The sequence below is a fragment of the Peromyscus maniculatus genome, chromosome 1, assembly GCF_049852395.1.
Source record: "Peromyscus maniculatus bairdii isolate BWxNUB_F1_BW_parent chromosome 1, HU_Pman_BW_mat_3.1, whole genome shotgun sequence".
In the NCBI taxonomy this organism is placed as follows: domain Eukaryota; kingdom Metazoa; phylum Chordata; class Mammalia; order Rodentia; family Cricetidae; genus Peromyscus; species Peromyscus maniculatus.
Window position 1 is genome coordinate 206862415 of NC_134852.1, and position 27389 is coordinate 206889803.

General features: G+C 45.4%; 1 protein-coding gene across 5 annotated transcripts in view; it reads left to right on the forward strand.

Moving 5' to 3' along the window:
• The window catches only part of Rbm20 (RNA binding motif protein 20), a 212680-nt gene that overhangs the window by 112274 nt on the left and 73017 nt on the right, over positions 1-27389 (forward strand). The window contains exon 1 of one of the 5 annotated variants that reach the window (XM_076563291.1): positions 18857-19398. The exons of the other annotated variants lie outside the window; for them this stretch is intronic. Within the exon in view, the coding sequence (XP_076419406.1) occupies positions 19316-19398 (83 nt within the window). The 5' untranslated portion in view covers positions 18857-19315. Of the gene's footprint in view, positions 1-18856; positions 19399-27389 lie in introns of those variants that run through there. 5 annotated transcript variants of the gene reach the window in all.

Genomic DNA, 27389 nt, shown 5'->3' on the forward strand with positions numbered 1-27389 from the left:
AAATAATTTGCTTTCTAAAAACTGAAATCCTTCTGCCCCCAACCCCGCAAAACCCCAGAGCCTGGCTAAACAAGCTACTGTTGCCATAGTCAGGTGTGTGTATAGGTGTACACACACACACACACACACACACACACACAGCCTTAAAGAACATTCATTTTACAGTCATCTCCCCAAATGCTTCCCTGGTCTCAATAATATTTTCTGGGGTCAGAAAAACACAGGGCAGCTGGGTGGTGGTGTCACACACCTTTAATCCTAGCACTTGGAAAGCAGAGCCAGGTAGAACTCTGTGAGTTCAAGGCCAGCCTGGGCTACATAGCGAGATCCAGGCCAGGCTCCATAGCTACACAGAGAAACCCTGTCTCAAGGAAAAATAAAAACAAAAACAGAAACAAAAACAAGAGCAGACTACAGAGCATTAATAATAAACCAACACTGCTACAGTCATAGCATTTAGAAGTACATTAGCAAACATTTAATGTATTCACCTAACCTGAGATGAATTTTTGCTGTGGTATGGAAAGATACATGAGGTTTAGGCTTTGCTTCAGGCAAGTGTATTAGTTGAGAAGTTATAATCGGAAAACATAAGGGCCCTATCCCAGCACTGTGCTGTCTGTAAGGAAAGCCTCAGAATTGCCGACTAGAGTCAGAAATGAGATGAGGATACTTCCCACTGCTGCCTCCAACGTCATGCCAGCAGAGCTCACCAAGGATCAAGACAAGAGATATAAATGAAGCAAAGTGATGGGACACAGAAGACAACATGCTTGTTTCGAAAAGATGACCTGCTCATGTATTTTGAGATCCTGGAACTTCAAAGGCATTGCATGGAATAAAAGGCAGGCACAGTTTCAGGATATGCAGCAACCCATGGGTGATGTCATAGAAATATACTGTTCATAATGTCAACCAAACTGTGGGGTACCTAGAAGTGAGTAAAATAATGCATGTAGAGATCTGAGTGGAAAAACTCATAAAGCTCTATTAAGTATAGAATTCATGGAGAATGATGTGTCCATAGATGGCTGACCGCTGAATTCATGGAGAATGACTTGTCTGTAGATGGCTGACCCCTGACAAATAGGCATCACACTTTAGACAATTTCAATAAATTCTCTACTTTGTCTTAGAAGTATATAAACCTCCGGGCAGTGGTGGTGCACGCCTTTAATCCCAGCACTCGGGAGGCAGAGGCAGGCGGATCTCTGTGAGTTCGAGGCCAGCCTGGTCTACCAAGTGAGTTCCAGGAAAGGCGCAAAGCTACATAGAGAAACCCTGTCTCGAAAAACCAAAAAAAAAAAAAAAAAAGAAATATATAAACCAACTCTAAAGCCCATTTGAGATTAAGACATACTGGCAGGTCTGAATCTTCTAGAGGAAGAACAGCAAGAGCAAGACACCAGAGAGCCGGAAACAAACGTAGACATTGTTGTAAGTTCGGCACAGGATAGCTATGTGTTCAAAACTCCTAACTTATGCATTGTTTATTTTGTGTGCACGCACGTGTCTCACAGGTAGAGGTCAGAGGACAGCTTGCAGGAGTCAGTTCTCTCCTTCTACCACGTGGGTTCAGGGACTGAACTCAGGCTGTCCAGCTTGGTGGTAGGTGCCCTTACCCACCCAGCCAGCTCACTGGCCCTAGCTGTGACTTTAAATCAGTGGATGAGTCTGTGCCCTTCAGTAATTTCTTTTTCTGTTTTTCTTTTTGTTTGTTTCTGGCCATTTGAGGTCATTTCTCCGGGTATAGCTGAACCTGGCCTTGAACTTGTGGACTTCTTGCCTTAGCCTCCCAAGTACAGGAATTACAAGTGTGCACCACCGTACATGGCTTATAACCGAGTCCCTATGGAAAAAGTATTAGATCTTTACCTCACAACACGTACAAAGATATATAGCCCAGCTAAGTAAAAATGTGTACATCAAAACTTTAACCTCGTTAGACTATAATCACAGCAGAAAGTTTTTATGATTTCAGGGATTAAAAAGAATTTCTTATGAATAGATAAAGAAAATCTGTCTCTGACTCTGTCTCTGTATCTCTCTCTCTCTCACACACACATACACACACGAGAATATTATTTAACCATAAAAGAATAAAGCATTGTCATTTATAGCCACATAAATGAATCTGGAGGACAGTGCACTGGATGAAATAATCCAGACACAGAATGATGGATATTACATGTTCTCCTTCATTTGTGAATGCTGAAAAGGTTGACCTTGTAGAAACTGGGACTAGTGGGGTTGGGGTGGCCCAGTGACAGGGTGTTTACCTGACATGTGCAAGGTTCTGGGTTCGATCCCTGGGACTGAAAACAACACAAAGAAGAAGTTGAAATGGAATGATGGTGGTGAGTGGCGGTGCCTCCCGGAGGCTGGCGTGCAGAGGAGGAGAAAGTGATGATGAACACCGACTGATGTTACAGGGACACAGGGACCGAAAGCCCAAGTTCTGAGAAGTCTTCCATCACACGCTAGGGTGATCAATTAACAATAACTTATAGTGTATTGCAAAATAGCCAGTAAAGAGGGTTTTGAATGTTTCCAGTGCACACAAAAAATATAATGACAGCTTGGCCACATTGACATGAAACATTTTCTGGTTTGATCATTGTCCACACTGTACCCCAGGGATGTGTATGTTTACAAGCTGATTTCAATAAATAAAAAAGCTTTAAAAACTCTGCTCAGAAGAGGAAAGGTTGACAAGTCTGACTGGGCTGAAATGTGACTATTTATGGGTCACAATATAAGATTATGGCCTAGGAATATACACTTTGATGTTGCCTCTGGATGTGAGGGAAGGGAAGGACAGGGCAGGGACATCAAACTTTACCCACCACATTGAAATGACACAATTTACAGTTGCTTAATCTGGATGATGAGAACAGAAGGATAATTAAAGGCTTTTATTTTATTCATATTTAGTATTTATTCGGCACTGGGGATTCAACTAAGAACTTTGCGATGAACTAGGCGAGCATCTACAACTGAGCTACATCCCCAGCACTAAAGATCTTTGTATTTAAAACATTTTCCAAGGAAACAGAAAGCAAGCACTAGCCTCCTGCAGCGTGAAAGCTGATATGTAAGGGGAAATGGTCAGGCCCAAGGACAGAGTCTGATCTCGGCATGGCCATGCACAAGCTGTGTCCGTGGGGCTTCTTGCCGTGGAATTCTAAGCTGAACTGATGCTCCTCTCCTTTCCAGCTCCTCTCCTTTCCAGCTTCAATCCCTTCCTCTCCACGGGAGAGTTGAAACTGTTGGAGGGGTAGCAAGGAACGCAGCAGGAGGCGTCGTTTACCAGCAGAGTCTTGAGCACAGGGCAGGTGATTCTGGCATCACCGTCTTCCTTAGTCTCTTCACAGGCTCTGCCTGGCTTTGCTCATGCCCCAGACTTGACAGGTGGATCTGCACAGTTTGCAGAGATAAGGGTGCTCACAACCAAACATAGCTTCTTGATTAGCTGGGTCTGCCTCTGCTGACAGTGACCTGCATAATTGGACTCCATTACTGTAGACTCATAAGACCTGGCAGAGAGCCAAGAAATATACCCAGGTATGACATGTGAGGAGGAAGGCTGTGGTGGCTGCCTGTCTACAGAGGCACCAGTGTTTCAATCAAGGTGATTCTCTGGGACCTGGTAATTTGAAGATGGGGCTCTTGGGATTTTTCTCACCTAAAGCCCTGCTTGAGTTTTCTCATGTGTGATGTAGCATTCCATGTCTCTCTTGCCCACAGAGAAAGGGTTTTGAAGATGAAGAAAAGGAAGGCATGAGTGTGTATAATTATACTTATCACTGCTATCAGTTCCTGCAGAGAACAGAGCCAAAGTGTTGGTTATCTTGAATAATTGGTGTGTATGTGCGTATGTGGACAGACTCTTTGAATTGTTTGGGATGTTCCTGCAAAACTGGTCTGCATGCTGGATGGCAGGAAAAATCAAATGGAAGGCAGATCATTTTCCAATGGCCCCTCTTGTAAGTGTGTGTGTGTGTGTGTGTGTGTGTGTGTGTGTGTGTGTGTGTATGTGTGTGTGTGTGTGTGTAGGTATCCAAGGAGGCTAGATGTTTTTGCCAGTCTTTGGGGAGCCCCTGCTGTTGTCACAACATCATTTTGTAGGATTCATCCATTGCAGCTATCTGGGACATGGACTATATGCCAAGTATGGTGGTGTACACCTGAGATCTCAGCACTCAGTGGGCTAAGCAAGAGGATCAGGGTTAAGGCCAGCCTAGGCTACATAGCAATACTGTCTTCTAAAAAGCAGGAAAATGGCAATGTTTTAAAAACCGTGGTTCCCAAGGCCGAGCTATGATTTGACTTTGTAACTCTTTACCTCCGCCACTAGATGGGCGACATGTGTGAAGAGAATGGCCTCAGCTGAGAATGCAAAATCAAGAATGAAAAAAGGGACTTGGGAAAAGCAGAGATTTGCCAGAAGCCAGTGTGTGCTTCCCGTTTTCAGTGACCCATGTTGAAATCTTATGACTTAAGAAAATTGTTGGGAAATTATACAGAAAATTGGCAACAAGGGACTTTGCTCTTGAAATCCATTCCTATTAAGATAAAATTGGTGTCTTAAAAAGTCTACAGATTTAGTTCTTAAGCCAGTGCTACTATTTGTGCACCCTCTCCTCCTTTCCCAGGTACCACAGGGTGCCTCCTCCCTCCCAGACCCCATTCCCTGGTCAGGCTGTTCCCTGTGACGGGGTGCATCTCCCCGACCCCCATTAACAGCATTACTTGTGGAAGGCATCTTGTTGGAAAGACAAATTCAAGTCCAGGCCTGAATATGTCTTGTAAATATGAATGCCCATTGCTGAGGCATTTGTGTTGCATGACTGCATAAATCTCAGGGAAAGTCTTGCAGAAGCACTAGTAATTATACACTTATGCATTTGTGGTCACTGATGATTTTTTTAAATATGTAGGATTCTTAGCAGCAAGAGGAGGCAGACTCAGTTCTGGGGTTATCTCAGTACAATCAGTATTGAGCAATCTCTCAATGTTTGTGGCATATGAGTATATGTGTGAAGGGAATAAACATCAAATTTGAGAGACTGGAGAGAGATACCTTAGAGGTTAAGAGTGCACTCTTGCAGAGGACCTGAGTTTGTTTCTTGGAATCCACATGGTAGTTCATAATGGCCTGTAATTCCAATTCCAGAGGATCCAATGCCATTTCCTATCTTCTGCAGATTCCTACATAGACTATGTTTTTGTTTGGAGGAATTTGAGCTTTAGGAGTTTGAGTTAGGAAAGCAGTGGGATGCTTTAAGTGCTGCTTATTGGACTAAACTAGTAGGAGCATGGAAGACAGTGGTGCTGAACATGATTTGAACTGTGGGGGCTGGCTCAAGAGGTTTCAGAGGGGAAGAATTTTGGTATGTTGCCTAGAGGTCATTCTTGTGATATTTTGGTGAATGTGGCTGCTTTTTGTTCTTGTCTGGAGAGTTTGTCTGTAACTAAAGTGAATAGTTTTGGATTAATTCTATTGGCAGAGGAAATCTCAAAACAGCCTAGTGTAGACTCTGTCATATAGTTACTAGTGCTCATTCTTATAAAGATTTATAATGAAAAGGAGCAAGAAAAATGTAAAATTTGAGGAGAAAAGGAGCACCAGGAAGTGGAATAGAACTGAATTCTGTGTTCAAGGAGATAGACAGATTAAGAAATGGAATAAAGGAAGTGGTGAACTCAGGGTAAGATCCCACCCAGAGAAGTTTCCAACTCATGAAAAGGAATTAGAGACAAACTTAGAACCAGGTATGGTGGTGCATACCTTTAATCCCAGCACTGGAAGACAGAGACTGGCTGATCTCTGAGTTTGAGGCCAGCCTGGTCTACAGAGCAAGTTCAAGAACAGCCAAGCTTAGGCAGGGAAGGTAACTATCAAAAACAGAAAGCTGGTGAAGATGTAATTGAAAGATCTCTGAGTTCAAGGCCAGCCTGGTCTACAGATCCAGTTTCAGGACAGCCAAGCTTAGGCAGTAAAGGTATCAACCGAAACCAGAAAGTTGGTACAAATGTAATTGAATGAGGGGCCTGTTCCAGCCCCAGCAGCAGCAGCAGCAGCAGCAGCAGCAGCAGCAGCAGCAACAGCAGAACTTGACACCTTCGGCCTGTGGCTGAGGCTTTAGAGTCAAGGATACAAGAAACAGGTTATGGAATTTGTCTCTGTGACTAAGGAAAGCTGCTGAGGCCAGTCATGTGTCAGGGATGTCCCTGAATGGAGGCCCAGAGAGGCCATTGTGTGAAGGTGTGAAGTTGAAGCCTGGATTGCCTTGGAGACCCTAAGATGTTGGAGAAGACAGAGCCGAGGGATACCTGCCAAGGAAAGCTGCTAACAGGGTGTGGAACCAGCCCCAGAGAAAGAAGTGTGTTGCAGTCAACAAAGCTGAAAGGAGTTGGAGCTCTGGAGAGCGTTTTTGACATTAGACATCGAGATGTAGAGTTTGGAGTTTGCCTATGTGGGTTTGGTCTTGCTTTGGTCCAGTATTTCCTCACTATGCTCCTTCTCTATATTTTGGGATGGTTATATATATCCTGTGCCATTATATGTTAGAAGTATGTGATCTGCTTTTTAACTTTGATTTTATAGGGGATTATAGTTAAGAGATTGCATGAATCTTCAAAAGAGACTTTGAATTTTAGACTTTTAAATAAGTTTGAGACTGTTACAGATGATGAGGACTTTTGAAGTTAGACTGAATGAATTTTTGCATTATGATATGACTACAAGTCTTTGGGGGCCAGGGAGTGGTATAGACGAATTGCTAAATGGCCTTATTAATAAAAAACCCAGAGCCAGATATTGGGGTTAAAACCAAGAGATCAGAAAAACAAAAGGAAGCTAGCCACGTTCTCACCATTTGGAGACCTACTTCCTGTGTACCCACGCCTATATGCCTTTCTGTTCTGCATCTCATTTCCTCTCTGCCCAGCTACATCACTTCTTCTTCCTGCCCAGCTCTGTCACTTCCTGTCTGTCTGTACAGACCTCCAGACCTTTATGGTTAGTGCTGAGATTAAAGGTATGTACCACCATGCCTGGCTCTGTTCCCAGTGTGGCCTTGAACTCACAGAGATCCAGATGGCTCTCTGCCTTCCAAGTGATAGGATTAAAGGTGTGTACCATTGCCTGACCTCTATGCTTACTATAGTGGCTGGCTCTGTCCTCTGATCCTCAGATAAACTTTATTAGGGTGCACAATATATTGAGGATACAATATATCACCACATTTCCCCTTTTTTTTGTCTAATATAAATTTTTTTAAAGTTGTAAGAAAAACTATATACAATAAGTACAATAATTATGTACAATATATGCAAGCAATAAATACATCAACAGAGTAGAATGTGATGGTTTGAAAGAAAATGGCCCCCAAAGAGAGTGGCACTATTAGGAAATAAGGCCTTGTTTGAATAGGTGTGGCTGTGTTGGAGGAAGTGTGTCACTGTAGAGGTAGGTTTGAGTTCTTATATCCGCTCAAGCCATGCCTCGTTCAGACCACTTCCTGTTGCCTGTGCAAGATTTAGAACTCTCAGCTATCTCTCCAGTGCCATGTCTGCATGCACATTGCCGTGTTCCAACATGACGATAATGACTGAACCTCTGAACTGTAAACAAGCCACCCCAATTAAATCATTTTTTTTGTTTGTTTGTTTGGTTGGTTGGTTGGTTTTCAAGACAGGGTTTCTCCATGTAGTTTTGGTGCCTGTTCTGGTTCTCATTCTGTAGACCAGGCTGGCCTCAAACTCACAGAAATCCTCCTGGCTCTGCCTCCTGAGTGCTGGGATTAAAGGCATGAGCCACCACCGCCCAGCTTAAATGTTTTCTTTTATAAGAGTTGCTATGGTCATGGTGTCTCTTCATAGCAATACAAACCCTAACTAAGGCAGAGAGTCTCCTCCAAGACTCACGACCTCTCTAACCCCTAGTTGTTGGCTAGGTCTTCAGTACCAGGCATGATTTTCCTTCTGTTGAGTGGGTCACCAATGTGTGAGTGCCACTATTCTACCCTTAGGGTTATTGTACGGGTTGGTTGTTGTTGTAGCTCATGGGCATCATTGCTGGGTAGGGTTGCTTCCCTCCTTTGGAATCTTGCATGGAATCTTCTGGTGCCATGAAAGCTAGTCCTCAAAGGAGGCTTTTAGGTCAGCTCCTCAGGGTCTTGTGTCTGAAGTACTTGGTGTCTCCATCAATATGGACTTACCTTCAGTACTTGGGAGGCAACCAAAGGCTACAGCAATAGCCTATCATGTTCTTGGGAGTCTCTTGGACTCCCCTGACCAAATCTTGAAAGGGAGATTTTCATGCTTGGTGTTGGGGGTTTTGTTATGTAATCTATGACTCTTAGGGTGAGCATTGTCAGCCCAGGTGGGTAAATTTCATCTAAACTTTATATGTGTATGTATACACATAGACACACATGTATTATATGTAATTTTGGTAAATAAATAATATGATTCCTTATGGATTTTTTCCCAGATATCCTCTACTGTTATTTTCCCCTTTTCCATCTTTAAATCACATGTACCCTGCTATTCCTTTCTAGTGCCCTCCCCCTGGTCTCATTTGCTGTCCTGGTTTCTGTAGTTACTACAGGTTGTATGCTCATGTCTTAGTCAGTGTTCAGTTGCTGGGAAGAGACGCCATGGCCATGGCAACTCTTATAAAGGAAAGCTTTTGATTGGAGCTGCTTACAGTCTCAGAAGTTTAGCCCATTGTCCATTTAGTCCATAGGGGGTATGGCAGCATGCAGGCGGACATCATGGTGCTGGAGAAGTTAAGACTTCTGCATCCAGATCCACAGGCAGCAGTGAGAGAGACACAGGGCCTGGCCTGGGCTTCTGAAGGCCCCAAGCCGACCCCAGTGACACACTGCCTCCATCAAGGTCATGCCTACCCCAGCAAGCAGTGCCACTCCCTAAGTGTGAACCTGGGGGGCGGGCATTCCCATTCAAACCACCACGACTCACATCTGGAGATTTGGAGCTAGGAGCCACAGAAGAGACAAGTAATGCGTGACATTCTGAGTCTGGGTTACCTCGTTCAGTACAATCCTTTGTAGTTCCAGCCATTTACCCAACCACAGGTGTGTACCGTCAAACCCATTCTATGTGGTGCTGGGGACGGAACCAGGACTTTGTACCTACCTGGCGAAAGCTTTACTAACTGAGCTGCATCTCTAGCACTTCGCTCGGCCCGTCTTTCCCTTTGGTGTAATGAATATACTCAGCTGTCCTTGCCATCCGTTTTTGATGTCGAAATCTCCTTTTTCACTCTCCTGAGTGTGTTTTCCTTCCAGCTTCTCTCTTGGTTCTGGTTGCCAGGCTCACTGGAGACAACGATGTCCCAAGGTGTCTCCTTTGTACTTGTGTTTATTCGGCTTGAGTTCCCTGGACTTCTGACTTCATAGTGTGTTCTACGGCTCTGGAAAATTCCTAGGTGTTATCTTAGCCAATCCCTCTTGCTCTCTCCTGGGACCTTCTCACAGTATTCTGTGAACTTTTCTAAGTCTGCCCATCTGTGTTTTCCATATTATTCTTTTGTATTCTGGATAATTTTGGTAATCCAACCTTAGGCTAGTGTTTGCCAAACTCTTCATTGAAGATTTTTATTTATAGGGCTGGAGAGATGCCTAAGTGGTTAAGAACATATGTTGCTCTTAGTTCTGAGCATCCATGTAGGGTGGCTAACAACTGCTTGTAACTCCAGCTCCAGGGGATCCAACACCTTCTAGGCACCTCCATACTCACTCACACATGTGAAAACACAGACACACACACACACACACACACACACACACACACACACACACAGAGAGAGAGAAAAAAACACGTAAAAATAAAATACATTAAAAAATTTTTATTTATAACTAAAAGCACACTGGCAGTGGCGGCACAGGTATTTAAAAACCTCAACGCACACCCCCAGTGACACACTTCCTCCAACAAGGCCATGCTTCCTAATCCTTCCCAAATAGTTGTGTCAGCTGGGGACCAGGCACTCAAACATGAGCCTATGAGGCCATTCTCATCCAAATCATCACAATGCTACTCTAGTTTCCTTGGGCTCACAGTCCACACCACCCCCAAATTGGCAGGGTTGTGCCACCTTTATTCCTTTTTACTGTTTGAGATGACTTTTCAGGAGTTGTTTTCAGCTAGAGGTGTGGACCAAAGAATCCAACCCATCACACCTGCCCTCCTGGGAAAAGGATACTCCATTTTTATTGTGTGTGATTGTGCATATGTGTTTGACAATTGTATTAGTTCCCAGGAGAGTCAGAAACTTTAGAGGCAGAATGATCAAGGGAACGCAGGGCCACAGATTTGTATTAGTCCTAAGAGGTTAGTAGGGGAACTCAGCTGGTGTAGACTTTCAGGGGTGTCCAGCTTTTTGACATTGTGATATGATATTGTCACCTCCAAATGTGTTGGGTTGAACTCATAGGTGTCTTGACTGGCACAGGGCCCTTGGCCTCCAGGTTGGCCATGTTTGATAGGCCTTCCCGGACGACTCATCAGCACTATGGAATTAAAGAGCCCATTCTGCCTGGCGCTGTTTGTTTGTACAGGGCTAACTAATGTCTTGGCCAGTCAATTTCAACTTGGTCTTGAAAAAAGAGACACCAAAGGAAAACTACTTAGCTGGCTTTCCAGCCACCCAGCCTGGCTCTCAACTGCCCTGTGGCTGAGGTCCAGCCTCTTCAAGAGTGGCTGTAAAGGCAGCTGGCTCAGGCTGGTTCAGGCTGGAGAGGCCACATTAGTCAGTGGAGTCTTCTCTCTTGCCCTGATCCTTAACACTCCAACGTGTGTCTGTGACTATGAAGATGGATTCCTGCCTCTGGTCACGGCTTAGTGTACATCAGCGAATAAGTTTGGGCCACTCCTGGTTTGTGAGTCTAGACTTTGGCCTTTCCATAATGTCACGCTTTGACCAGTTGGTGTTGGATTTTCAAACTTTAAACTCCAAATGTCAGGGCTGGGGAGATAAGACAGGCAGTAAAGCACTTGTCTTACAAGCATGAGGACCTGAGTTGATCCCAAGAACTCAAATAAAAAAGTCGGGCATGGCGCATGGGCTCGACATTCTGGGGAGGCAGCGATAGATAGATCCATGGACCTTTTTGGTTGTCTAGCCTAGACCCTGTCTCCAAAAACAGTGATGATGAAACCCAGGGTGGATGGTGTCTGAGGAATGGCAGCTGAGTTGATTCCTTGGTCCTCCATGCAGATGCTCACACACATGAACACACTGATACATACATGCACATATGAATTCCAAATGTCAACCATGAATTTGTGACTGATTGTCCTTTGGATTCCACATTTAGATGGAAGCCTCAGACACTGCCATGGACATGAGGAAAAGCCTGTAAGTCATTTGTTCATTCTGGAAACATTCCAGTAGATTCTTTCTGGAAAACTCTGGGCCGGGTGCTAGAGAGCCCTCTGAGTGTTACAGTCTACACTTCCATAAGGAGCACAGTGATGGTTACCTAGCAGAGACACAGGCTCTGAGGGGGCCCTGAGGATGGTTGGGAAAGGGACTTGGCTGTGGTGTTGGCATCCCTTGCCTTCTCACACCTCAGTGTGTATCCCGCACATCTGGGCTTCTCCCAGACAGAGAAGACTATACTCTGGTCAGAATGGAGGCAGCTGGGCCTCTGTGTTTAAGATCAAAGTGGGAAAAGCCTGATGTTCTCACCTTTGTTTCTGTGGCTTCTGACCAGAGTTTGTGCAATTTCTGTGATTAATTCATAAGGCAAGCATCAGAGCTGACCCAGTTTCCTGGAAATTGTGTTCAAATGGCTGTTGGAATTCAAGTTAATAAAACTTTGGAGGCTAAGACATATCTCCTTGCCAATTCTCTCGAGGCTCACTGCCCTGCAGAGCTCCTACATGAACAGGGTTCACGTGCTTAGTAAATAATGCTGGAGAGGATCAGCTAAAACTTCAGGGAACAGTGGCTGAGGCTCTCTAAGGGGAAAACAGCTTAGTATTAGTTTTCTTTCCACAACACAGAGTAAAGGGCACACTGACAAAGCTCCAACTTGTCCCCCTTTTCTTGGCAAGATATGGGGCAGTTTGGCATCTAGCCTCCTAACTTCCTTGGCTGTGAGGGTGCCTCGCTAGTGTGGTCCATAGCATGGGTCCCATCTGCTTTGGTTGGGCTTTTTATTTGCTGTTTTTTTCTCCTCCCATGGTTCTCTGACAATGTGGCTGGGTATTTTGATCCCAATTAAAGGTGACTTTTATACTTAACCAGTTATGCAAGCTCAGTGCCCTATGACACAGGGTGCACGTTACAGCTTTCACACTCTTGTGCTGTAGTATCTAGCTGTGAGGGTTGTGTCTGCTAAATGTCATACCCCAGCCATTCAGATCTTCACTGAAGTTAGTACTAAAGTAAGCTGGCGGCAGGGTGGCTCCTCGGAGCCCATCAGAAAGTCCCACACAGGAGGCGGTGTCAGCCTTACACTTAGGGCCCCCCACCCCCATCTAGTTGTGTGTTTGTGTGCACACAGAGGAAAATGGAGACCAAGCTGCAGAGTGTCTGCTGCTCTGTGAGAGAGTATGTTGGTCTTTGCAGAAGAAGGGAAAGGAGAGAGTGTTACCTGCCGGGCTTTGACCGAGTGAGAGAGGAATGGAAGGCCACTTGGGTCCCACAGGAGTCAGTTTCAGCCACTCTCACGCTTGGTAGCATCATATGCCTCTAAGGGTCTATGATGAGATGTTTCTTGGTCCATGGGAAGGTAGGCTGCAGCTGGCTGGAATGGCTGATGTTAATCTCAGAGTGATGGATAGATCCCACTGTGTCTTATTCAACAAAATTGAAGTCTCTTCCTGTCATTTCTTTTTGTTGTTGTTTGAGACAGGGGTCGGTGTAGCTGGCCTTGAACTTATTATGCGTTTTAGGAGGAGCTTGAACTCCTGGTCTTCCTGCCTCCATTTCACAAACCCTAGGATTAGAGGTGTGTATAATCACACCCAATTTATGTGTGTTGTGGATCGAATCCAGGGCTTTGGACGTGCTAGCCAAGTGCTCTACTAACTGAGCTCCATCTCAGCCCCTCTTATTTATTCTTATTTTCTTTCAACATTTGATTCACTTCTTTGTGTGTGCACACATGTGTGTGTGTCATGGCACATGTGTAGAAGTCAGAGGGTGATCTTCAGGAATCGAGTCTCTCCTTCCACATTGTATATTCCAGGATTTGAACTTAGGTCATCAGGATTGGCAACAAGTGCCTTTGCCTGCTGAGCCCGCTGCCCAGCCTGTTGTTACTGATTCTTATACATGCATCTATAAGAATGTATATGTGCAGGTGCTGGGGTAGGTACTTGACCCGGATCAGTCAAAAAGACAGGCAAGAAGCCTGCTCTTGTGGTTCCTGTATTCCAGTGGTTATCAAGCACAAGATAAAATAAGAAAAAAAAGGATAATTTCTTTTTGATAAAAGTATCCTAAGGAAAGGGGGCAGAGAGCAGCCATACATCCTCTCTTATATTCTGAAGGGTTGGTTTGCTTCTCTGAGGAGGTGGCAGAAGCACAGAGGCCTGAGGTGTGTAGAGTCAGTCACATGACAGTCTGAAGGCCGTCTGTCTAATACAGTTCTCTGAGAGCTGGAAATGTTCCACCCCACTGTGTCCATTATCACCACACATAGTTGGTGAGTGCTCAAATGTGGCTAGTGCCACAGAGAAACAGAGTTGAAAAGTGTGTGTGTGTGTGTGTGTGTGTGTGTGTGTGTGTGTGTGTGTGTGTCCCACATGTGACTGTGTGTGCATGTGTGGAGGCTGGAGGTCAGTGGAGGACGTCTTCATTCATTCCTCTCCACCTTATTTTTTGAGTCGGTGTCTTTCATTGAACCTGGAGCTCACTGATAGGATAGACTGGCTGGCCAGTAAACCCTGTGCCCTGTCTCAGTATCTGGGGTCACAGGTATGCACTGCCACACCTAGATTTTTATCTAGATGCTGGGGATCTGAACTCAGGATCCCATGCTAACATCGCCAGAACCTTGCCCACTGTGAATCTCCCCAGCCCTTGATATTAAAGTTTTATTTAATATCAACGACATCATCAGAAACGTACCTGTGTGGCTTGTAGATTTTGTGCTGGACGGTGAAGCTCCAGTAGCAGGAGTAGCTTGTGCGAGAGTTCTGTGTGTCTGGTTGGTCTGCACCGCCAAGGTGAGACTTACGCCTGCATGTCACGTTCCTCCTTCCAACAGCAAACCTACAAAACGTAATGATCCTCCTGCCCCTGTTCTGTGGGTACCCAGGGCCTACAGAGGAAAAAGACTTAGCTAGATGGGAATTGAAAGTCCCATGCAGCAAAGAACCAGTTTCCTTTCCTAGGCTAGGCTCATGCCCATGTTGTCTAATTCACCACGTTGGTTTCCTCCACTAGTGGGCTGTGGCCGGCCCTTGTCCAGACACAGCCTTTCTGGAGGCCGAGCTGTGCATTCTGGGAACAAATCCTGAGTTTGTTTTTACTTGCTCCCTGGTTCTTGTACCTGATCTCCACCTCTGCTCTCTCGAGGTCATGCTGTATTCCATTTGTGTCTTTCCATCCACCCCATAGGCCTGAAACTTCATTTTTTTTTTTCCTTTTCTTTTCTGGAGTGGCTCTCTTTCCCATTTATAAAGATGGCACGGCCAACTCTGGTTTTTAAAGAGGGGTGGGTGTTTAAAGATGCTTTAACTTAATTACTACTTTGTGTTGAAAGGGTTAAGTAAGAAAAAGGAAAGAGAGGACAGAGGAGAGGGGAGACTGGAGAGAGGAAGAGAAGAGGAGGAGCTGCTGTATTTCTTACAACAACTGGGCTATTCTAGGTGCTCCTGGCTTCTCCCAGGCAGAGATGCGGGGCAGTGGAGAGGATCACACACACTTCAGCTCTGCTCCTGCTCCCCTGTCCCTCCCGCACGCCCCCCCTCCTCCCCCTCCCCACTCTCCCGGGCACGCGTGCCTGCGGGAAAAGGGGGCAGCGGCAGCTCCAGCTCTGTTCACCAAGCACCAAGCAGACAGAAAGGGATTCCACTTCTGCAAGCCTCCCAAGAGAAAACAGAGACAAGGGAGCCAATCCTGGCTGGCTGTGCTGAGGATTAGAGGGGCCCCGCTACAGAGCCTCTAATCCCGGGCTGGCCTGCTTTCGTCTTTGGTTACTATTCTCCTTGTACTTGCATAATCAGAAGAAAAACATTTACCCAGTACCACCCTGACAGTTATCTTTAACTGAGCAAACGGGATGAAAATGTTCAACTGGAGACATAGCCACGTCTGCCGCCGCCACCGTGGTTGAGTGTTGCCCTGACTTCCGCCCTTAGTCCTAGGTGACTGTCAAAAAGAACCCAGGCCAATGGTGACATTGGTCCTGTGAGGTGAGGGAACACGAGGGGAGAGTGAAGAGGCTGCAGGTAGCAAGCTTAGTGGGCACCAGGAAGCTGATGCCCTTGACCCCTCAGGTAGAGGAGTCTGAGGTTGTAACGTTATGCCGATATCTTCTGCCTCCTTTTGCAGGGAGCCTCCCTGGGTCATTAGTGTGAGAACCATCTGAATCGTGTGCAGAGAATGATCTTCTTGTGGAGACCAGCATCCCAGTGTCTCCCTTGGACACTCACTTCTACACATGCCTTGTCCTTAATTTTTAGCATGTAGTTCTTAAGGAGTGCCTGTTGTGAGAAAGGAACCAAGTCAGACACCTTCCTCCAGGGATTCATTTGGAGGCTCTGGTAGCCAGATGGGATGGAGCAGTATTAGCCTAACTAGACCATTTGTGTTGTAAAAATATTTTTAATTGAAAAAAAAATATTTGTCAAGGAAAATCTAGAAGTTTTTTCATTGGAGAAAGGAGAGAGGAATCACCCAAAAATCCACCATTTAATCTTTACTATTTGATAAATTCTCTAAAAGTGATCCAAACTAAATGAATTATGTAAGTGTGTGTGAGTTATTGAATCTAACATATATTTTTATATTTTGTATGGTGGCTTTTTTATGTGGAAAAATAGTAAGATGAGAATAATTTCCACACATTTAAATGTCTACATGGTATCCTTAAGTTCCTGTGGACTCGACACTTGGGTGTTTTGAACAAGGATCTTGGTAATTTGCTGGAGGTCTCACAGTGAGTGGGTGATAAAACCGGACCTAGCCCATTTCTTTCATCACCAAGGTGACTTACACCATTAGAGTCACTGGTCCTCAACCTCCTCCACCACAGGCTCTGTTACCAGTTCTCTCCGACTTTCGCTGAGGATCACTATAGCACCCATTGCAGAACATGTCCCCAGGGCTTCCATCAGGGCAGCTAGAGAGACCCATAACACCACAGTGAATAGCAGTATTTATTTGGGCCAATTGGCCAGGGATGTAGCTCAGTGTAAAGCACTTGCCTAGTACAAAGAGTGTTCATAGTTTTAAGACGTGAAAATGAAGGGAATGTGGGAAACAGGTAGCATGACGTCATGCACATCCACATTCCCCATTCCTCATTGTTCTCTCCTCTCGCTTTGCATGGTACAGTGCTGTTACTCAATATTTTATTAAACTGAATTTCAATGTGTGATGCTGCATGTGGTGTCTTGGCCTCGGGGTACGAGATAGGACCATATAATTAGAAAGTCTCATTCAAAGCCTGGAGTTTCCTTCTGTTAGGACTCACACTCCAGGACATAGATCAGGACACCCTGTGGTAGTGGAGTTACATTCAGTGTATCACGATGTGACCCTCACTGTAGCAGACACCCACAGCGCTGTCACAGGATGATGACACAGGATGTCATAGGATGACTTCTACCATGATCCTGGAGGTGGGGTGGGTCCTTGTTCCCCTCTCCTGGGGTTAGCCTGCTCCACTGACTTTTCCCTGAAAAGTCCCCTTAAGGACAGATGGGGACAGAGCTGTTGTTTCCTGCTTGGGGAGATGAACTGTGTGAAGTGCTTTTCAGTGGCAACCTTATCCCAAGGAAGTTGGGAAGGGTGCGATGTGAGGTCACCAGTGCTTTGGAAAACCTAAGTCAGTGAGGGACCTGAGGCCTGGGCAGAGATGTGGCCAGTTCTCATAGGTCATGATCTGGAGGACTGATGTCCTTAGGTATCTGGGGCTGAGTTAGCATCTGAGAGCCAAGCAAGCCTGGAGCAGCCTGTGAGCTGTGACTAAATTAGGAAAAGGTGCTTCCAGGCTCCCTGGGAGCTCAGCGGGGTGGTGGGGTGGTGTGGGGTGGCGTGGTGTCTGGTGCACAGCTGGATATAAGCTGTTCAGATGCATATGGCCAGCTTTTGCTCATTTCCTGGGCCTTAGAAGCATCGTCTGGTGGGTTCAATCCACTCCTGGCAGCAGGGTAAGCCCTTGTTGTTCACCCCCCCATGGCTGGCAAAGACAGGAACTGATCTTCATCATCCCCCAAGGGTCTAAGAAAATGAAGAGAGCTCAGTAAACACCATGCTGTAAGCTCTTTGAGAGATTTTCATCTAAAGAAGCAGATCTTGCTGTTTGCTTTGGGAGGGGATTATAATGAATGCTGGATCCCATGGCTGAACATCAGACCAACAGAGATGATGACCTTATCTTACCTGGCAGTGCACTAGCAGGTTTTAATTCCACAAATCACATGACAGTGTGCCAGGGGATGTCTTTCTGCAGTCTGTGAATATATGTTGTTTCCATTGGTTAATAAATAAGCTGCTTGCATTTATTGTGGTGCACGCCTTTAATCCCAGCACTCAGGAGGCACAGACAGGCAGATCTCTGTGAGTTCGAGGCCAGCCTGGTCTACAGAGCGAGCTCCAGGATAGGCACCAAAACTACACAGAGAAACCCTATCCTGAAAAAGCAAGCAAGCAAACAAACAAACAAACAAATAAATAAATAAATAAGCTGCTTTGGCCTATGTCCTGGCATGATCAGACTCTGGACGCCTGGGAATTGAATCCGGTCCCTCTGGAACAACAGTCAGTGCTCTTAACTGCTAAGCCACCTTTCTTTCTCTCTCTCTCTCTCTCTCTCTCTCTCTCTCTCTCTCTCTCTCTCTCTCTCTCTCTCTCTTTAAAAATGGGCAGCAGAATTTATTAAGATATAAATTGAGGAAATACACTCACGATTACAGAATGGAGTAGACAGCTGAAGTCGTCCTCTGATCTGACCGAGAGCGAATCCACCTTGCAGGCAGGAGCAGGGAGAAGGGGCATGTGACCCTTTTCCAACTCGTTATGAGAGATCACAGACAATGGCAGGAAGTACCTCCTCCTTTGGGCTGTATAGCCCAAGGTCATGGACAGAGCAAATACCACTACTGTGGTGTAATTTGATTTGATGGTTTAAATGTGAGATTTTTGAAAGAAAAATTAAAATTGGCAAGAGAAAGTGGTTCCTGGAAAGAATAGCAGTTTTATAAGTAATTGAACCATAGGGAGCACCAAACAATCCTCTGACTGTGGGGTCTCAGGACTGTCTTTCCAGGGAGGGAAATGGGGGGTTTTAGGAGGTAGGTTGTGTCTTCTGCAAGGTGGGTTCAAAGACCTTAGCCTGAGAGCAGTCTCCTCACCACCAGCACTGTTGATATTTTGCATGTCCCTAGTGGATGCCACCTCTTACCACTTCTGCTCCCCGTTCTGACAAAATGTATCTGCAGTCTCTGTGGAAGGGGACATCATGGTCACCTCCAGCCTTGTTGCAGGGCATTGAGTTGCTATGTGCACAGGATGCAGCAGGTCTTCTCATCCTACCCAGTTAGACAAAACATGGCAGAGTTTGGGTTTGCTGGCTGAGTCAGTGTGCTGGTCTTTGTGAGTATCCTTAGGACCAAATTGTCATCTGTGGACCTAAAATTTAAAAAAGTAGACAAAGAGAACAAAACTAATCACCAGCAGAAAAATAGAGAGGTGAACCAGGCCAGGAGGCTTTGGAATTTTCTTAAAAATGCAGGGCAGGATTAGCCTAAGATTGCCTCCTTAAGGCCGTCTCAGGAGACCTCTGCATAGAGCTGGCCTGGGTGTTGATATGCGAAGAGGCTGAGAACATGTGGCATAAACGTAGACTGATATTGTTTGCCATTTCACTCAGCGTGTGTAATGCAGTAGGAATTGGCTCTCTCCGGCATGTGACTCCTTGCAGACGGTAGGCAGTGCCTGGGACGTTCTTTCTCTTTCGCTGGTTCGCTTGCTCATATCCCACCTGCCCCCCCTCCTCTGCCCTTTCCCAGACTCCTGAGAGTTTAAGTGGATGGAGGCTTGTCATGATTGGCATGCAGAAAGCTGGTAGAATGTTGTTGGAATTTTCTAGGGAGGTACATGTGCGACACCCAAAATGACTCCCAGCTTCGGTGGCCACAGGTCAGCCCTTCATGCCAGGTGCCCTGGTCTGTTTCTGAAAGGTAAGGACGCATGACATCACTTTACCTTTCCCCAGCCCCAGGGGGGGACCGTCAAGGGGCTTTGTTTTATCTTCTGGTCCAGGCGGCGCTTCGGACCATGTTCTTGGCGCAAAGCGTTTGTGCATGAGTATGCGATTTGTTGGTATCTCCACCCCCTCTTGTTTAAAAGAATTTTAATAAATTATTCCCAAGGGCAGTTTAACATGTGACCTAAAACAGCACCTCATGACCCCAGTGAAATCAGCAATCCCCATGTCAGTAAGTCTAGATGCAGCTCCCGGAATCGGATTGCGTTCTCATCAGATCTGAAAGACTGAAAGCGGATGCGTTCAGAACCCCGAAACCTTAGGAGCGCTGGGGAGCCCCTCAGATTGAGGCGCCTGGGGCTTATGGATGGGGTTTTCCAGCAATGGAATATGAACATGAAGGTGTTTGAAGTGTTTGGCATAGGTTGAGTTCGGACTCAGACCCATTCCTACCCGGGAGGGAGTGCCATGGTAACAGTTTAGAAGCTGGGGATCTTCGCTACCAGACAGGAACTTCTTACGGGTGTTTTAAGCACCCCTGAAGTCGGCCCCAAGAGGAATTTTAGCGACCCTCAAGGAAAGTTAAAAAAAAATTAAGCAAAACGATATTAAAAGTCTCCAAATAAACAAGTGAGAGCTTAAACTTCGGCCGTGAGGTTCCAAGACATATTTGGACATGGGTGTAATGATCTCTTAGGCCCCAGCACGACCAACCATGACTCACCTTATTTTTTTAACTGATGCAATTAAAAGTAGCTTCAGCGCCCCGATAGAGAAATACTGACTTTCTGCTTGAAACTGTGTGACAGCAGGTCTACACTCATAAAACGGCGTGAGTAACTATCTTGGACCATGGGATTTTTTTGAACCTTAACGAAACCAAATAAACCATTACTTAGCTTTGCTATTGGTTTCTGCTTTAAATGCATTACAATCTTGTTTTTTTTCCCCTCCTCCCTCTTTACTCCAACCCCATTTTTTTGTAAAGATATCAGAAAGTCAAGAGGGAGAGCTGATATTTTTCACACACTTGCCCCTCCCCCCACATGCACGTACCAACAGCTGTCGTATGATTTTGTGGAATCTGATATTTTGAACGAAATGACTTCCTTACTTTCCATAGTAATATAATAATCAATTTCACCATAGATGGCTGTGTACATGTCAGGCGTGGGCTGCTCCTAATTAGCAATGCATGGGGTGGAGGGCAGGGAGCTGGAGGCAGTTTCAAGTTAAAAAAAAAATCAGTCTTCAAGTTTTATCCTCTTAGGGCTCAGGCAAAGCAGTTTTCAATCTGCTTGGATCTTAACATACAGGTTTAGGTTTGAGGTGTTCTGAGAAAATACGGTGAATAGCATGTGTAAATGTAACAGAGATGGGCATGCCTCTCTAACCGTTGGTACTTCGCCTTTTATCTGCTCTCTGTGGTAACTCTCATAAGGCCACAGCTCTGTCTAATAAGATAGAGGCTGACACTAGAGGTAACCTAATATTCCAAGCCGTGGAAGGGACCTGAGTTTTGTGGGTGAGAGTCAGAAAGGTATATGCTTTAAGCTGCACAAACTCTTATTCACTTTGGAAGCCATATACTTTCTCAATAAACAGTTACAGAGTTTATTATTCAGGTTATGGCCTTACATTCTCATCGAGTCTGAAGAATTTAAAGGAATTAAGCCACATATGTATTCCTGACACTTACCCGACACTTCGCCACCAACAGCCGGTTGTGCTGAGATCTGCATCTCCGTCTTTAGAGAGAGCCAGATCGTCTCGTCAGTTGTTTCTAATCTGCACTGTGCCTGCCGTGTGGGCAGCGGGAAGTCTGAAAGACTTTAGACTATGGAGGATGTCTTCTAATTCAGCCTCTGCTTCATGGTAGTGCCCTGGACAACTAACACACAGTGCTGGGTCTCAGGATGATAAAAATCTTTGAGGTGAGACCCAAGAGTCAGTATTTCCAAGAGTCCCTGATTCTAAAAGTGCCACTGAGTTTGAAATCTTTTTTTTTTTTTAAGATTTATTTATTTATTATGTATACAGTGTTCTGTTTGTATGTATCCCTGCAGGCCAGAAGAGGGAGCCAGATCTCATTACAGATGGTTTTCAGCCACCATGTGGGTGCTGGGAATTGAACTCAGGACCTCTGGAAGAACAGCCAGTGTTCTTAACCTCTGAGCCATCTCTCCAGCCCCGAGTTTGAAATCTTGAGACATAACAACTTTAGGACCCCCCCCTTTTTTTTTGTTTTGTTTTTTTGAGGCAAAGCCTCGCTTTATAGCTCAGGCTAAGCCTAGAATTCTGAATCTAGCCCAGGCTGGCTCCAAATTCATGGTCCTTCTACTTCAGCCTCCTGAGGGCTGGAATCACAGGCTTTTGCCATCATGCCTGATTTGTATGCTTAGTTTTTTAGACTAGGCCCTCTAGGATGCATATGAAACCAGATTTTGAGGTATATGCATAGTACTTATGGTATTCGGCGGAGGAGGCTGGCCTCTCTGCTCTCTAGTGTTCTCAGTGCAGCGAGGCTGACCATGCAGATCCATGCCCGTCAGCTCAGTGAAGTCACCTTAGGTTCACTCCTCCGTGGGTGTTTTTATTCTGAAAGCCAGAGGTTGACAGTGTCCACTGAGCCTCACAAAGGAGGTCTTCAGGAGATTAACCGCATGCATCCCTGGAGATTACTTTTGCAGGGCCTGGAATGTGTAGAAAGAAAACCCCTTTCTAGGTGTGCTGGGTGTTTAGAAGGTGGAAGCGGCTCATTAAAGACAGTGGTGTGACCGAATTCCCCGTCCCTCACCATATTCTTAGCATAGAAAAGTACTTCTTAAGCTATTCCAGCTCAGTGTTCTCAAGGCACAGCATCAGTATCACCTGGACTTGTTAAGGATGCTGATTTCCAGGCCTACCGAAGGCCTCCTGAGTCAGAAGCTGGGCACGTAGCACCCAGTACCCGCATTCTGAGTTCTCCTGGTGCTTGGCAGAATTTGAGAATCACTGCTCTCATGTACCCTTGTCCGTCTACAGTCACACAGTTACAGGGAGATTAAATGCTTTTTCCAGATGCTACCCAGAGCTAATGGACCAGTAGGCACCAGAACCTGAGATCCCTGTTCTTACATCATTCCGTGCACCATGGTCATGCTAACATTTCCGTGTGGCATAAATGACTACTTTAAGAGATCGCATCCTAAAACCAGAAGGCACAAAGAAATGCCAAATGTCTCATCTGACTCTCATTTTACAAAGGAGATGATCAAGATCTCCATTGAGAATGACCCCAATAAGAGGTACAAAATCAGCTAGTTTGAGAATTTTCAAATTAATCTAAAATTTTGTTTTAGTTTAAAATGGGCTTGACCCGGGTGGCAGTGGTGCATGCCTTTAATCCCAGCACTCAGGAGGCAGAGGCAGGTGGATCTCTGTGAGTTTGAGGCCAGCCTGGTCTACAGAGCGAGATCCAGGACAGGCACCAAAACTACACGGAGAAACCTTGTCTCGAAAAACAAAAACAAAAACAAAAAAAAAAAATGGGTTTGAACTTCATGACTGTCTTGCACATTCACACAGAGAGTTCCAGCAGTGTCCACTACTGAAAAGGGAGCTCTGAGAACATGGGGACCCCTCCTAGGCACAAGTTCATCTCCGAGTCATGCAGATTACACACATCTTCTTGAATCATATGCTGAAGTGGCATTTTCTTCAGATTTAGTTAAAAGGAAAAATGGGACAACAATTTGTTAGTTGAATATTTTAGAATTTTATCCTTGATGTGGTTGGTAGTATTAACATAGTTTTGACAGTGTTCAAAGACGGAATCTAATCCAAATTCTCTTCAGAGACTCATCTTTCAAAGCTTTCTACCAACATACACACATGAGCTATTTAGCTAGAAAAATGAATTAAGAATGTGATTCACCACTGTTGTCTGCGTATATACACACGGAACAGTATGTCTGTGGGAAAGAAAGGGTGATTGGGTCTACGTTTCTACCTGTTGCCAGGTGCTACGTCATGGAATGGGTCATGAAATATCTGCTTTCAATGATCATGGGGTAATGGGGGAGCCAGGCAACTGATTTAGTGTTCAGTATGTGAGAGGATGGCGAAGGAATGGGGACCGGTGGGCCTTCTGGGCACACAGTGTAGGAAGTGAGAGAGGACCACCTGGACGAGGTAGGCTTCATTTGGAAGAAGAGCGCTTCTCCAGGGGGATGAGGAGATGCATTCACGTACACAGCAACATGGACAACTTTGTGCACATTGGATTCTACCAGAGCAGCATTGCCTAGAAACCCTGACATTTCACTCACGTTTATGTCTGAACGTGAACAATTTGGCTTTGAGTTTTACACTATAGAATCAAGAAGCTTGTTTCTCCTCTCAGGGTGTCTCAGATGCCCTCCAGAAAAGTGTCTCAGCCGAGAGATCACTCTATCTTATGTCTCTGAGAAAAATGGAATAAATGTCCCCTAGTCCTGGAGGTTAAACCAGTTTCTTAGATTTTAATCTTCCTAAGACAAATGAAATTCTGCCTGAAAAACTGCATCTCAGACAAACCAGTTCCAGCCCTGAGGGGTCTGAGCGCATTTCCCTCTGAAAGCCCAGAGCCGGCTGGACAGACCTTCACAGAGGGGATTATATAAGGAGACACTGGGCATTTCGCTCACTAAGCTTCTGATGGAGTTAAGGGAACTGCTGTGCTAGACTGCCTGTCCCAGATAAGAAGGGTAAAGAAAACTAAATAGCCGGGCGGTGGTGGCGCACGCCTTTAATCCCAGCACTCGGGAGGCAGAGCCAGGCGGATCTCTGTGAGTTCGAGGCCAGCCTGGGCTACCAAGTGAGTTCCAGGAAAGGCGCAAAGCTACACAGAGAAACCCTGTTTCGAAAAAAAAACCAAAAAAAAAAAAAAGAAAGAAAACTAAATAATGTCATACAGCCTGCCTGCAACACAGTCATCCAAGCCAAGCCTTGTGCAGATGGTACAATGGTTTCTTTAAAGGTCTCCCCAGGATCTCAGCAACAGCTAGTTTGTGAGAATGATGGTAGTCGTAGTTTTGATGATCAGCATACTCTGCAGAGCACCTGCACACCACTTTGATCTCCGCAGTCTGTGCAGTGGCGAGCAGTATTGTCGGGTGACAGATGAGGAGATCAAGTCTCACAGTCATCGGGTTTCAAAGGGACCTCAGAGGCCCTTTCCTTTTATCCAGCTTTCTCATAAAAAACCAAACCAAACAAAAACCCCTAAACCCTGAGACTCAGGGAAGTAGACTGACCCACAGACCACAGGGAATAAATCTTGGCCTTAGGACCAGGTCTGGGCTGTCTGATGTTTCTTACTAATTTTTTACTCCATTATGGCTGTGCTCAATCCTGAAAGAAACTTAGAATGTGTGTGTTTTCTGGAGAAATTTTGTTGAGACTAGTCCTACATGCTGTTTTATGAACACATACATGTTTATACTTTTATATGTAGACAGATTCAAGCATAAACTGGTAGACATACAAACCACCCATAATTGTCTCTGGACTGGAGGACTGGACTGGACTGGGTAGCATCTTGAAGGGGTTGTCAACATATATTATGGAATTAGACAAGGTCTCAATATGTAGCCCAGGCTGGCCCCAAACTATCCGTCTTCCAGCCTCAGCCTCTGATGTGCTGAGATGGCAGGAATGTGCTGCCTAGCTTGCCTGTGTTTACTTATGGTTCTTTTATTAAAAAATTTACCTGAGTAAAAATGACATAATAGCGTCATTGTTCATGGAGAGTGGACAATGAATTTGTTAGGTTCCTGCTACTTTTCTATTTCTAAAATTCACGTGAATATTAAATAAATCCCTCTCTTTAATAATTTTAAGTTATAAGCCAGGCATGATGGTTCTAGGACAGCCAAGACTACATTGGGAGACCTTATTTCAAAAAACCAAAATAATAATAGTAATATAATAATAATAATAATAATAATAAAATTCTTTATTTATTGATTTTTTTAAAGATAGGGTCTCACTATGTAGCCCTTGCTGGCCTGGAATTGACTATATAGACAAGGCTGGATTCAGACTCACAGACTCTCCTGCCTTTGCCTCCTGAGTGCTAGGATTAAAGGAGTGTGCCACCACTCCTGGTTCATAACTTTATAAAATATATTTTAAAAGAAAGAAAAATGATTAGCTGGGGGAGCAGCTCAGTGGTACACACATCTCACCCATGTCCACAAAACTGCAAAACAGAATCTTAAAAAATAAAATGAGCTGGGCAGTGGTGGCGCACGCCTTTAGTCCCAGCACTCGGGAGGCAGGTGGATCTCTGTTGAGTTCAAGGCCAGCCTGGTCTACAGAGTGAGATCCAGGACAGGCACCAAAACTACACAGAGAAACCCTGTCTCAAACCCCTCCTCTCTCCCCCCCAAAAAAAAGAAAGAAAGAAAATGATAGAGTGTGGAAGAAAGAAAAAGACTAGTATAATCTTCTCAGTGGTGATGTTGGCCTAAATTCTCACTCACTTCCAGGCGTGTCCAACCCAGCCCTTGCAGACCACATGCAACCCCAAGATGGCTATGGAAGGAACCCAGCGCACGTGCAGATAACAGTGTCAAGTCTATCATGTCACTGTGCCAAGAGACTGGACACCCCTGGAAGTCTGTCTTGAGTGGCACTGGGAGAGTATGCTATTTTCTCTGTGCGCGTGGCGTTATCATTTCTCTGGTGTCCATGCTGAGTCCTGATTGCTCCAGCGGGAAAGGCAGTCCCCGCCCTTGTCAGTTACAAAAACCACCAGGTCCCTTTTGTGAGACTGGCACGCTGTCTGATATGAGTGGTACAGAGCTCCGGGGCCCAAAAGGCTGGAGACTGAGCATCAAAGTCATGGAGGGAAGTAGGACCGAAAATACAGCTTTAGGAGCTCCCTTTAGTGGCTATGTAGACAGAGAAAACATTAGTCCTATAGTTAAAAGACTTTTAGTTAAGTCCATTATTCTGTGGATAACCTCAGGCGGCTCACCATGTTTTTCCTGGTCTTGTTCTTTTTTTTTTTGTTGTTGTTGTTGTTTGTTTTGTTTTTGTTTTTGAGACAAAGTCTCACTATATAGCCCTAACTATGCTCAAAGTCTCAATCCTCCTGCCTCAGTCTCCTGGGAGCTGGGATGACAAGTGCTTACTACCATGCCTGACCTGTAGTCTTCTTAATGTAAACAGGAAATGGTCATATTAATGGACTTGACTACTCATATGGTTCTGGAGGTTGGACCACTAGAGTGTGTGTGTGTGTGTGTGTGTGTGTGTGTGTGTGTGTGTGTGTGTGTGGTGTCTCTTATCAACCTACCAAGTGAAAAGCACAGAACAAAAGAGAAGGCAGGATTATGATCAAGGCTATGAATCATCTCGAGAGCTGTCACAGTGATATGAATCATCCTATGGTAATGTTGTGGCAAAGGCTCAAACGTGGGTTAGCAGCATTGACCCGGTAATCTTGAAATTAGTCACAGGGGCCTAGCCAATGATGACCCAGCAACACCATCGTTTGTGAGGAGAATGTGCAGCAGCCGTGTCCCCAAGAAGGAGAAGACTCCCGCTCTGAGTGCTGGTGGGGCTGTGTCCCACGCTCACCGCTCGTCACGTCAGCCCTGGGGTTCCAGCCGTGGCCCTCCCTGCCAGGGTATCGCTGGCGTTGCTTTCTGCCTGCTGTTGACCGAGTGGGTTGTGACCAGGAAATGGTCTCCAAGGCTCCTCCTTGCTTTTCAAATCTATGGCATTTAGCTAGAACTTTGAACTTGCAGCCTGGACAGGACCAGGATTGTCATTACTGGCATCTTTGTAACCTGGCATTTAGGGACCTCCCTGTGTGCTGCCTAGTATGATCCAGTTTCTGAGAGCATTGCAGTAGCTAAGTCCCCCCCTCCCCTTTATTATTAACATGCAGTTATTTCATTTGTTACGGCAGCTTGCATACAGTATTTCAGTCAA